At 32.0% G+C, this 12,310-nt stretch overlaps 2 protein-coding genes and 1 long non-coding RNA gene across 3 annotated transcripts; 2 read left to right on the top strand and 1 right to left on the bottom strand.

Annotated features, from left to right (window-relative positions):
- The first annotated feature begins 184 nt into the window (after positions 1-184).
- LOC111436923 lies at positions 185-3,609 on the top strand. Its single transcript, XR_002709360.1, has 3 exons — positions 185-266; positions 379-512; positions 3,359-3,609. It is a non-coding gene; the product is annotated as an uncharacterized LOC111436923 (long non-coding RNA).
- Positions 3,610-4,892: 1,283 nt separating this feature from the next.
- LOC111436968 (40S ribosomal protein S21-2-like) lies at positions 4,893-7,558 on the bottom strand. Its single transcript, XM_023074785.1, has 4 exons — positions 7,491-7,558; positions 7,076-7,162; positions 6,837-6,969; positions 4,893-5,132 (listed from the first exon to the last, which is right to left on the bottom strand). Exons 2-4 carry the CDS (start codon positions 7,123-7,125, stop codon positions 5,067-5,069), a joined length of 249 nt encoding a protein of 82 aa, XP_022930553.1. The 5' UTR covers positions 7,126-7,162; positions 7,491-7,558; the 3' UTR covers positions 4,893-5,066.
- A 2,545-nt stretch (positions 7,559-10,103) lies between these two features.
- Positions 10,104-10,871, top strand: LOC111436882 (protein RALF-like 33). The gene has a single exon (XM_023074670.1). It carries the CDS (start codon positions 10,136-10,138, stop codon positions 10,517-10,519), a length of 384 nt encoding a protein of 127 aa, XP_022930438.1. The 5' UTR covers positions 10,104-10,135; the 3' UTR covers positions 10,520-10,871.
- Positions 10,872-12,310: the final 1,439 nt, after the last annotated feature.

Here is a 12,310-nt window from a genome sequence, read left to right as displayed (position 1 = left end):
GTCATTTATTAAAGTGGAGAGCTAAATTAACTAATTTTATCAATATCCTTTTTTTTTCAATATTAAATAATTAAAAATAAGTGTGAGCTGAGATTTGCCTCCATTTATCCTACTGCCGCTTTATAACAGCCCGCCAAAAATGCTTCTCCACCAAGCCCGTTATCCTTTACTATAAATAACGTTTCGCGTAGGACTTTTTTGCATTTTTAGCGGATATGATCTCTTAGGCGCTCTCGATCCGACTTCTTCTCTTTCTCCTCATTCAGGTTTCCTTCTCTCTTATCATCTGTAATTTGATTTGTAAATTCGTGTTTAAAATCTGCACTGCGTTTGCATTTTGATCTGATCTGTTTCCGTCGATGTTGTTCCTTTCTTTAGGAAGAGATTGAGATTCCGATTGGCTTGAAATCGCGGTGTTCTACTCGGAAGCTTCCTTGAGTTTTCTGTTCATCGATGTTCTTGTGCACTTTGAAGGATACAAGAAAACAGAGGACGATTCATCGGAGATTCGAGTGAGTTGATTCTTAACCGACTTGAATTTACTTCTTAAAAATGTTTGTGAATATGAAGCTACTGAAGCTCGAGATCAGATATTGTGTTTCTAATTTATGAATGAAAATTTATTGGATGCCAGAACCAAACACTAATTCTTTAAAAAGTCGATCGTTCAAACATGCGGTAGTTCACTACGTACTAACGAATTAAATTGAACTAGAGGAGGTAGATGTAACTGTAATAGCTATTATATTTTTAAGTATGTTATGTTCTGTTGAGTTGAAAGTCTGTTTAGTCATTATGATTTCTTAGTCTATAAATATCAGTTGTAAGGCATCTTTTTAAAAAAATGAAGAGTATCTGTACGATTCGTGAAGATTATTTCATGATATCGGCGCTTTTTTTTTTTTTTTTTTTTTTTTTTTTTGTGAATAATGTCGTTTGATCCTTCTTCAAAGCGTCCAGTTCGTTTCCACTTGTCATCTTCGTTCATTCCTTTGCTATAGTTGATTCCACCGATCGTGACATGCGTTCACCGATTTTTGTCCTTTCAAACATTTGTGTACTTGTATCCGTATGACTGGATTCCTCGAATCTTCGCCTCAACAATCTTAGTTCCAGACTACTGCCACATACTTTTCCGATAGAACTTCTTCTAAGCAAATCCTCTGTCTGAAGATTACCACATCTCATGCACTCATGATTCTTATCAACACTACGTTATCGCCTCCAGCCCTTGCGTATGTCGTTGGCCGTGAAACATCATGTCAGATGTAGGAAACTCTAGAAAAACACTATTCTTCAACCTCGCGTGCCAATTTTGTCAATCTATGCTTTAAAAGGGATGCCTATTGCATATAATACATTTCGTACATCTTTACGTACGTGATCGTACTTTGTTTCTTTTGATGAACTTCTTGTTCTTCTTGTCATTGAGGAATCTGCCATCGAGATATAGTTTAAGCGTAACCAGAATTTTCTTCACCGGCTACTCTTCTTACTCGAACAGGATTCTCTAAGAAATCAGAATCTAATCCTAGTGTCTGTCGTAACTGAGGTGATAATGGTAGAGGACGTGGTAATTGGGTTAAACCTGGAAATTATATGCCCTACGGAAGTTGGTCGAGGTTTTGGTCCTCCTCAAGATTCTTCTAATAAATTTTAGTTGAATCAAACAGCCTCAAAGATACAAATTATGTGTTGAGGATGGTTGGAGTCCCATATTGATTGTTATAATCGCATGAACAACAGCTTCCAAGGTCCACATCCACCATCTCAGCTTGCTGCTATGGTGGTTACGCAGAACTATAATGTTGTTGCAAATACATCTACTGTTTCCAATTCTTCCATCGTGTTACTTCCGATTTAAATAATTTTTCTGTTGCAAATGAATAGTCTGGAGAGGAACAAGTAGCTGTAGCCTGTAGGCAATGGTCAATCCCTCCTAATAAATTCAGGTCGTGTTATTCTTCCAACTCCCTTAAAACTTCTTGATCTTATTCGAGTTCCTCTCATTTCTTCCAATCTTCCTTCTGTTAATCGCTTGTGTGCTGACAAAAATTATATTATAATTTCCGAAAATGGCTTTTTCCTCCTTTAGGACAAGTCTTCGAGCAAGATTCTTCACCGAGGTCCCAACATTAATGGCCTTTATCCTATTCATCCTGCAAAATATACTTCCTTTCCAAGTCCACTTGGTATCGTTCATGTTGGAACAGAACATCAACTTCAGTCTAGCATAAACTAGTCAGGCATATCCTAGAAGTTACTTCGATTTTAATGACTCAATTTTCTCTTCCTAACAACTTTTGGCCTTTCGCTTTTGCTGCTGCTGTCTTTTTAATCAATCCTCTTCCTACCCCAACTCTAAACCTTCTTTTTAGCCTTTTTTTTTTTTTTTTCCATAAGCCACTCGATTATACAATTCTTAAAACCCTTGGTTGTCTGTTATACATTTCTTAGGGCCTACACTTCAGCCCAAAAGAACTCGTTTAGTTTTACTTGATTATCCTAAAGACTTTGTGGGATATCTGTGTTACAAAATGAGCAATAGGCGTCTCTATACATCTAGGATAATCATGTATACTCTGAGGGATATCTTGTGCATAGTAATCGTTCTATTATTATTATTTTTTTCTTTCTTTCTTTTGATTCTTTTTTTTTTTTTTTTTTCCTCCTTCCAAATTACCACTGATGTTATTAATTTTGAATTTCCCACTCTGCTGTTCTTGCTAACACTTCTGCAGCCACTGAGTTGACTAGTGGATCACATATGGTAACTGATGTTTAAGATCCTTGTGTTGTTCAAACTGATATTGTTGCATCGGACGCTATTCGGCCTGCTCCAGTTAATACTAATGTTTCATCATCTTACATGCCTCTTGTGCATGGTAATCGTTCTATGAAAACCATATCAAAGCACAAAGTTTAGTTGCTATTACCAATGTTTGTTCTGATTTGGAACCATCCTCTTTCACAAAGCCTTCTTAAATTTTCGGCTAACACTTTGGAATATTAGTTTTTTTTTATTGTAACAGCCTAAACCCATCGCTAGAAGATATTGTTCTCTTCGAGCTTTTCTTCAAGGTTTTTAAAACACCTCTACCAAGGAGAAAATAACTCTTTTCCCTACGGGCAAAAGTGTTATTGGTTGGAAGTGGTTCCGAACAATGCACTCTCCTTGCGTATCTTATTTAGTGGTTCTCAGATGAGTGCTTTGATATCTTGGAGGAACAATGACGAAAGGTTTCCTTTTTCGAAGGCCAATTCTAATACTTTTTTTTGCTCATGACATATTCTTACTCTGATTGGGCTGCTGATCATCTTGATTGCTGTTTAACTACTGGCTTTGTGATCTATCTAGGCTCCATAAATCTCGCAAGCTACCGGAAGCTATCAGACCTATTACGAATTCACGATTGCCAAACAGGAGTGCTCAATCACTTGATCCATTTCAGGTACTAAGTTTTGTTATCATTAATAAAATTTGAATTCTATTTTTTTAATTATTTTGTGCATGTGCGTGATACTCAATCGATTGCTTGAATTTAATTTACATACTTTGGTTGCATCACAACGAAAGTCAAATTGGAAATCTTAGTCTTTAAATATTAAAAATAAAATAAAATAAAATAAATTCTTGAAAATAATATACTATTTGTTTTTTTTTTTTTTCAATAATAACGAAATAGAGTGAATTTTTCAATTTTATTATTCACTTCAGGGAAAACGGGATTGATGCCAACTGTTCAAAAATTTGAAATAATCTTTTTAGGCCTCCAAAAAGTGGTGGAAAGTAAAAGCAATAAAGTCACAAATACTCTTCAACGACCATAATTTTTTGCAATTTCGAATTTTGGAATACAAACTTGTTGATTGGACTTGAATCTCTCACTATTTTAATAAATATTTAGTTTTTTATTTTTTATTTCAAAATTTAAGTCTATAGATACTACTTTTACCTATAATTTAATTATTTTATAATCTATATTTTACTTGGTACTTTTAAATGAAAAACCAAAACAGAAGTTTTCGTTTTTTAAATTGTCTATAAATTTCAAATGTTTTACCTACAATTGTAGAGTAATATTGGAAAAACAAATTCAATTTTTATAAAATCAAATAGTGATTAAATAAGATTTAATTTTTTTATTTCTGTTTTATACATTTAATAATTCCTTACCGCAATCTCGTGTTTTAAGCATGTTTTATGTGATAAAAAAATGCATGTTCTACGTTTGTGTAGATGAATGATGCTTACTTTAGGTTGAAATCTTAAATAGTGGTTTCATACTTTGTGGTTCAAAATTTAAATTTTTTGTTAAATTAAAATTTCAATTCTTTGAAATTTTAGATTGTCATGAATTTTTTATTTTTTAAATTTTGCCTGATAACATTCTGATATATTTAATATTTTACTTTAAAAAAATTAACTATTAGACGAAATTGGATTACATGTGATAAATCATGGACTTTTCAACTGTTCCAACATCAATTTTAAAATATTGAAGATTTTTTTAATATAATTATTAGTTTAAAGATTTACTAGATAGAAAAATCAGTAGAAACTTCTTTGGAGCTAAGGATGCAATTAAACTTTATTCTTGTTCTTGTACTAAGGATGAAAAGTGTAAGCAAATATATTTATGATCTTATTTCAAAATTGTATTTTCACTGTTTCACGAGTTAAGGCTGAAAATTGTAAGCATATATATTTTTGAATAACTTATTTCAAAATTGTATTTCTGATGACATTTGAATGATTATTAACTTCTTACCTTCTTTTAAAAACAATATCGGTACCATACCCCAATCAGTTTAGTTACATTCCTAACATAATCATTTTATTAAAAAAAATGATATAATTCTAAATTAATTGAACGAAAAAGTCAAATATAAATAAACTAATAAATCATCAAAAACTAACTTTCACTGAAGTAATAATCCAACAAACACAACTTTAGAAGCATTCATCAAAACATTAACGCGGGAGGCTCTCATCATTCATAATTTGCAATATAGCTTAACATCTTAAATATGAAATCTCAAAGTAGAGGAAAATATTGCATTTCCTACTGTTGGCGAACTTCTACTTTCTTCTTCTGCCACAACCTGTCCAAAGCGCTGTCCGCATCTCCCTGTTAAATATAACCCACAAAGACTTCAATTTTCATGTTGACCGCAAAACCTATACCCATCCATAATCTACGTTCTTAGTCACTTATTGAAAATATGTGTGTGCGTGTCTATATATGTGTACATATATATATATATATAGAGAGAGAGAGAGAGAGAGAGAGATCTACTAAATACAAATTAATAGTTGGAACTTGATAAATCTTATTTTAAATTCATTTAATGAATAAATTTCGCAAGTAAAGTTTTGAATTGGATTTTTTTTATTGCTCTTGAAAATTTGAAAATTTCGTGAAGTGACTAAAAACTAAAACTTTCCTCACAAACTACTCTAATAGAACTCGCTTAAAAAACAAAACTAATGCTATGACATATAAAAATGTAATTCAAAACTTTACAAAGGATATTTGTTAATTAAATGAGTTTCATGACGTGACTAAAAACTACAACATTCCTCACCAACTACTCCAAAAGAACTCAGATACCAAAAAATCAATGCAATGTCAAATACAAAAATCCAATAAAGAAAAAATCAAGATATTTTATTCAAAAGCTCCAATCAAAGAGACAATGGGATGCCGCTGAGCATCCAAAAGTAAAATCCAACTTGACATTCAAATATAAAGGCACATTAAAGACAAAGAAGCATGGCTGAACACGTGGACGCCAAGCATTAAAAGACGTAAAACTTCAATATAAACCGCTTTATAACAAAACTCTTACCATATACATACATACATATTTCATCATTCTTATGAAAACTCATTATTTTTAGACATAAAATTATCCTTATACATTTTGATATGAAAGACGACAGTTGAGAGGTAGCAAAACCTGTAAAGTTATACAAATCTCTTTGAAGAATCAAATCCAACCAAATGTTGATAATAATGCATGTTTACACATATCCAACAAATATGAACATGTTGGTTTCAAAAGTTCATTCAAAAAGTTCTCAACTTTCAAAAGTAGAAAACTAAAAATTTAACTACTAATATATTTTTTGATGTGTTCAACAAAGATATACAATAATTAGCAACTCGACAAATATTTCAGCCTAACCTATGGGAGAAAAAACATGGTTAATAGATCTACAAAAAAAAAGTCATATTTTCCAACTAGCCTGCGAGCATATATGATTATAGCTAGTTACCTATATATCTATGATAATCGCGAAAAAATTCCAAGACAGTAAATACTATCAAAAGAAAAAAAAATTAAAAATCGACAAGTGCAGAAGATTCCATGAAATCATTCACAACAATTCAAGAAGGTATACAGACAGAAATTCAAATAAGAAAAGGCTTTCTATGTCGGTGAAGCAGCCACTACATAATCAAAAGTTACGTAATTAACAGCAAGCTTAATCCTATGACCGAATTCTAAAATAAACAAAGAAAAATTAGTAAGGAACAAAATGTGTTGTCTAAAAGCTCTAAATGAATCAGAGAAAACCTATAAGATTCAATCTAAATAATGCCGATTAACAACATTTCAGACAGGTAAATAAACGAAAAGTACGACCATAGAGAAAGCAATTCAAATACGAAAATGCTTTTAACTCGGTGAAGCAGCCACTAAATATCCTAATCTACCGTACTATACAACCAGAAATCACACGAAAAGAAGAAGAATAAACGTGCAGCCAACTTTTATATTATAGACAAACGAAAAAATATTTACGGAAATTATTATTGAAATCGAACCTGAGCACGGATGTAACCGCAGAGTGCGAAAGTGGAGAACTGGCCAGTGTAGATGCCATTCTCATCTAAGTGACCGACGTTAATCTGAACCGAGGCATGGTCCTTTGAAGTGATAAGTCTGTTTGTCGCAGAGCTGAAATCAGATGCAACAACGAGGTTCTGAAAAAGTTAGAAACCAAAATGCAAATAGTAGAAAATGAAAATGAATACAACATAAGAGTTCAGACAACGCTACTCACCACTTCCTAGGAATGTAAAGCTCGGTGATCTTTCCCTCTTCGTTCTGCATTTTGGCTTCGGCGACTTAATTTGAACTAGAGATAAACCTGCGTAAGTAAAGAAACGACGCATTGAGACGCTGAATATATATAATCCATTTGTGAATGAACGAACGTTTAAACTAGAAGCGTGAAAAACTACGAAAGTAAACTACGAACGTTTAAATCAATCGAAAGTAAACTAAAACAAGAAAATAAGGACATTCAGTATCCGATTTACATGTACTCGTTAAAATTTAAATGAAGACAATAGGAAGTAGAGAAACTGCTGTTTGATGATTAGAAACTTGAAGCGTGAAGAACTACGAACAAAAAACAAGAAGAAAAAAGGAATTATAGATTCGAGAAGGATAGATGGCGAGAAGAGAGAAAATACCTGTCGGCCAACTGCTGTGGGAGGGAAAATTCGGAGGAGAGGAAATACGGTGAAATGCTCGCTTAAACCCTAGCGGCTTTATATATGAGCCTTTTTGTGGGCCTGCTTAGGCGGCCCAATACTGTTGAGTTCTATGTTGTTTTGCGAAGGAGGCATCTTAGTTGGGCCGTGACGGGCCATCAAGAGTTTAGAGGTGATTTAACAATTAAAATCTTCTTTTTCGTATTAAAAATCATTTTTTAAAAAACATATTTTTAATTATTTAAAATCATTTTTATGGCACGAAAAATTGCTTTCATAATTGTGAAATTGTAACGCCCCTTGAGGAGAAGGTTTCCACACCCATATAAATTGTGGTTTGTTCTCCTCTCCAACCAATGTGATACATCACAATTCACCCCCCTTCGGGGCTCAACGTCCTCGTTGGCACTCTTTCCTTCCTCCCATCGATGTGGGACTGCCCCCAAATCCACCCTCTTTAAGGCCCAGTGTTCTTACTGGGCACACCACCTCGTGTCTACCCCCCTCTTCAGGGAACAACGAGAAGGCTGTGGCACATAGTCCGATGTCTAGCTCTGATACCATTTGTAACGCCCTAGATCCACTATTTCAACATTTATTTCAATTATAGATTATGGTATATTTTTTTTTATATACAATGCTACAATATTTTAAATATCATTAATTTTACATATTGTTTTAAAATATATTCATATTCTTTTAAAAATTCGTATATTACATAGACATTTACTAAATATTAAAATATTAATTCAACACGTGTTACGCAAGCATCTTAATCACTCCAATGTAATTTCATGTTATCATTTTTTCGTCCAATATTGCAAATATTTTTATTATAGGACTAGTTTTTAAATATTTGTAAAAATTAGGATAATATTGTAACTTTATCTATAATATATATATTTTTTATTATAATTTTAGTAATTAATTTTTTCTAAATGTATACACGTCGACTCAGCACATTGCTCACGCATACAGCCGGGAATGCAAGTTTTCCTTATTAATTACCACACCTTTTGCTGACGTTTGACACCACAAAACTTCTTAAATTACCACGCGCTTACTCCACCTTTTGCAAATTTTCCATTTATTATTACCATTTTTCTTTTTCGTCGGCCAATTTTTCCTTAAATATCATTACAAATAAAAAAAATGACGTAAAAAGTACAGCGAATTAGGCTTGAACACGTGTCCTACATTCCCAGAAAAATTGGACCCACTTGCACCTGATTGCCTCTCCCTGTCACGATTTGCTGTCCTCTTAACTGGCATTACTATCCATACGCGAAACAGATCATTATTTTTCGCAATTTTTATTTTTGTTTGATCATAATTCTTTGCTGCATTTAAAAAAAAATAATAATTTGGAGTTTCATACTTAACTCAAATGCTAAATCGTATTTTTAATTTTAATTTTTAAAATTTAATTAAATTATAAAATTGAAATCTAAAAACTATAATTTATTGTAAAAGTTGAATTTTTTTTTTTTTTTATCAAACCACACAAACTATTTAAAAAGCATAAAAAAAATATAAGGACAAACTTTTAACATTTAAAAACAACATACCAAATTTGTATTTTATCATTTATTATTTTAATAATCTTTATTTAAATTCATATTTCTTCAATAAAATATTTAATTTTTCGTGTAAAATTACTCCCTGGTTTAAGTTGTATTTGCATTTTTTTTATTAAAATAATAATAATTTCTAAAATTTAATGTCCGAATTATATTATATAATAATTCAGTAATTATAATTCAACATCTATAAATATTTAATATATACGGTGTAAACTTTTTTAAATATTGATTAAAGTTTAAAGCTAATATGAGATTAGTGCCATACTCACATATTGTTTTTTGAAAAATGAAGAAAAATAAAATTAATATTTTATTAAACAATATATTTACTAAAGGTACGTTCATAAATATTCGAGATTTAAATTTTATAAACATAATTAAAAACAAATTACAAGTTAAGAAATTCATTTTTTTTTCGTGTTTTTATAAGATAAATTCATGTTCTTGAAGTTGTTCCTCTATATATATACATATACAATTTCATTTAATTTTTTATATTTTCATATATATATATATTGTAATGTCTCAGATCCACCATTAGCAGATATTGTCTTTTTTGGACTTTCCCTTTCCGACTTTAGGCTTTCTAGAGGAAGTTTTTCACACTCTTCTAAATTGTTGTTTGTTCTCCTCTCCAACCCAACTAATGTGGAACATCACTTTACTTAATAGACGCGTTTTGAAGAATACTAATATTTTGGTTTAAAAATTTATTAAAAAAAGTGGTTGTTTTATTTATTTTATTGGATGATTTTCGGCTGTGGCCGGCCACAATTATTATTTATTATTATTATTTTAATAGGCAGCCAACAATTGCAAGGCAAATTTAAGGCGAAGAGCCTAATTATTAGTGGGTCGCAATAAACTTCTTCACATTCACAAAAAGGAAAAAAACAGAAAATTAAAGGCGAAAAGCGTGTGAAGGTTAAGTGGTAATATCGTAATTAACAGACAAAGCGGGGGTATTTCTCTACGAGCCTTCACATTATATTCACGCAACCACTCTCGCTTCGCTCCTCTCGAAACCAACAGAGCCTCCAAATGGAAATCTCACGCGTTTTTTCCTTCCTCGCGGCCTCCGCCATTATCGCCGCTCACTTTCTGCTCTCATCGGCGATGGCCGTCGATTTCTCCGGCGGTGACAAACTCCTCTTCGTCCCGGCGGAATCCAAGTGCAGAGGCTCTATCGCTGAATGCTTTCTCGCCGGAGATGACAATGATTCCGCCTTCGGAATGGAGTTCGAGATGGACTCCGAGATCAATCGCCGAATTCTAGCGTCTTCTCGCTACCTGAGCTATGGCGCTTTGAAAAGGAACAGCGTTCCTTGCTCTCGCCGAGGTGCTTCTTACTACAACTGCCAGCCTGGCGCTCAGGCCAATCCTTACAGACGCGGTTGCAACGCCATTACTCGCTGCCGGAGTTAATTTCTTACCAAAATCTTTTTTGGATTTAGAATCATCGTCGTATTCTACCGGTTAGTTCTTCGTGTGTTTATACTGAATATACATGTCGATTTGAGTAATAAGATCCATACAGAGGATTGCAAATGTAGTTTACATCAGCTTCTCTGAGTCGTCTATGAGTTTTTTTGCGCTGATTCTGTTTTATCCAGAGATAACTGTTCTTGTTTGCAATTGGTAATACAGTGGTAGGAAGAAACACAGTATTTCTGTAAATTTCTGGTGGATCTTGCTGAATCTGCAGGGGCCATCATCTGAGTTCTTTATTTGTTCATGATCATTTATTCATTATAAATCATATTCTATTCGTTTATTTCATTTATTTTGTTTTGTTGAATTGTTGTGATGCAGATTTTTTTCTTCTTACATTATTGTTATTATTGAATCTGGAAACAATGTTCTAACTTACCAAAAATGATCAATTATTTTAATTTTATGTTTTAAAAAATTACATATTCCTTGATCACCAAGTTCTTTGTTGCTTTTATAAAAGAAAGAACAAACTGTTTATCAAAGCATCATTATTATTTCCATGAGTTTACTCAAGCAAATAAATTAAAAAAAAAAAAAACTCTAAAATCTAATTTTATTTATAAAATATTAAACTAATTTTTTGTTTGTAAGAAAATAAAAAGTACAAGCGAAAATCTAAGCATGTGAACGTTGGACGAAGACTGATTAACAAGCAGGCAACATAATCAAAGCTACTGAGTTAGCGTCACATGGCTGTCACTGAAGGCCCTTAGCCTTTTTGCTGCTCGGTCATTAAGCGGGTTATACATATCACTGTCATTTTATCGTCCGTCAATGTTTTGCTGGTCCACTACCACATCGTTGTGGGACCCACTTCATGGTTTTCTTGCTTTTGCAAATAAAGACCTTTTTTTTTTTTTTTAAATTTTAAATTTGAATTCGCCCGTTTGAATTGTTGCATGCCGTTTTGCATTTTTCCACCTTTTGTGCATTGGAATTAGATAAAGTGGAGTCAAAAGCTTAGAAATCAAACTAAATAATAAAGATAAAATTAAAATAATATATTCCTTAAACTCTTCAAATTAAAAAAAAGAGTTAATTTCCATTATTTTAATGTTTAAATTAAAACAAAAAATCAAATATTTTTTATTATTTAATTTGTGCAGGTGAAAATTGAAAATTATTATTACTTTTATTTTAAATAATATTCAAAATCACAACTAATTTCCTACTTTTGAATGATGGACATGTGGCGAAATATTAGAGTATCAAGAGGTCAAAGCAATTTTACAAGCTAATTGATTAAGTGGCGGTCCAGTGCATGCTTTGCTATTGGTCACTGATAAATAAAAACGTTCTGGAAAATTACAGCGTGTGGGGTCCACTATATTAGGCGCCGATGTGTCGTTTTGTTTCGCTTCCTCGAAGAATCTCGCCACGCATAACGTATCGATGATTGTCGTTTCATTGACGCCCATTTAAACTCCCCCGCTAATTGTCGAATCTCATTTTATAGTTCCTTTTTTTTTACCGTAATATTCGAATATTCGAAAGAATATTGCAAAAAACTAATTAAATTTCTTATGTATATTAAACAAAAAAAAGAAAATTACAATACATGTTGAATGGTTATGGATCTTAAAATATAAATATTAAGTTTTTTATATTAAATTATTAAAAAAAATATATTAATACATATTACTAAATGATAATTGAATTTTTCATTATACACTTATTGAATTAAAAAAATATAAATCAACGACATCTGGAGAGCAACAATTC

Source organism: Cucurbita moschata, unplaced genomic scaffold, assembly GCF_002738365.1.
Source record: "Cucurbita moschata cultivar Rifu unplaced genomic scaffold, Cmos_1.0 Cmo_Scf00060, whole genome shotgun sequence".
Lineage (NCBI taxonomy): Eukaryota > Viridiplantae > Streptophyta > Magnoliopsida > Cucurbitales > Cucurbitaceae > Cucurbita > Cucurbita moschata.
This window is presented reverse-complemented; position numbering and strand designations above follow the sequence as displayed.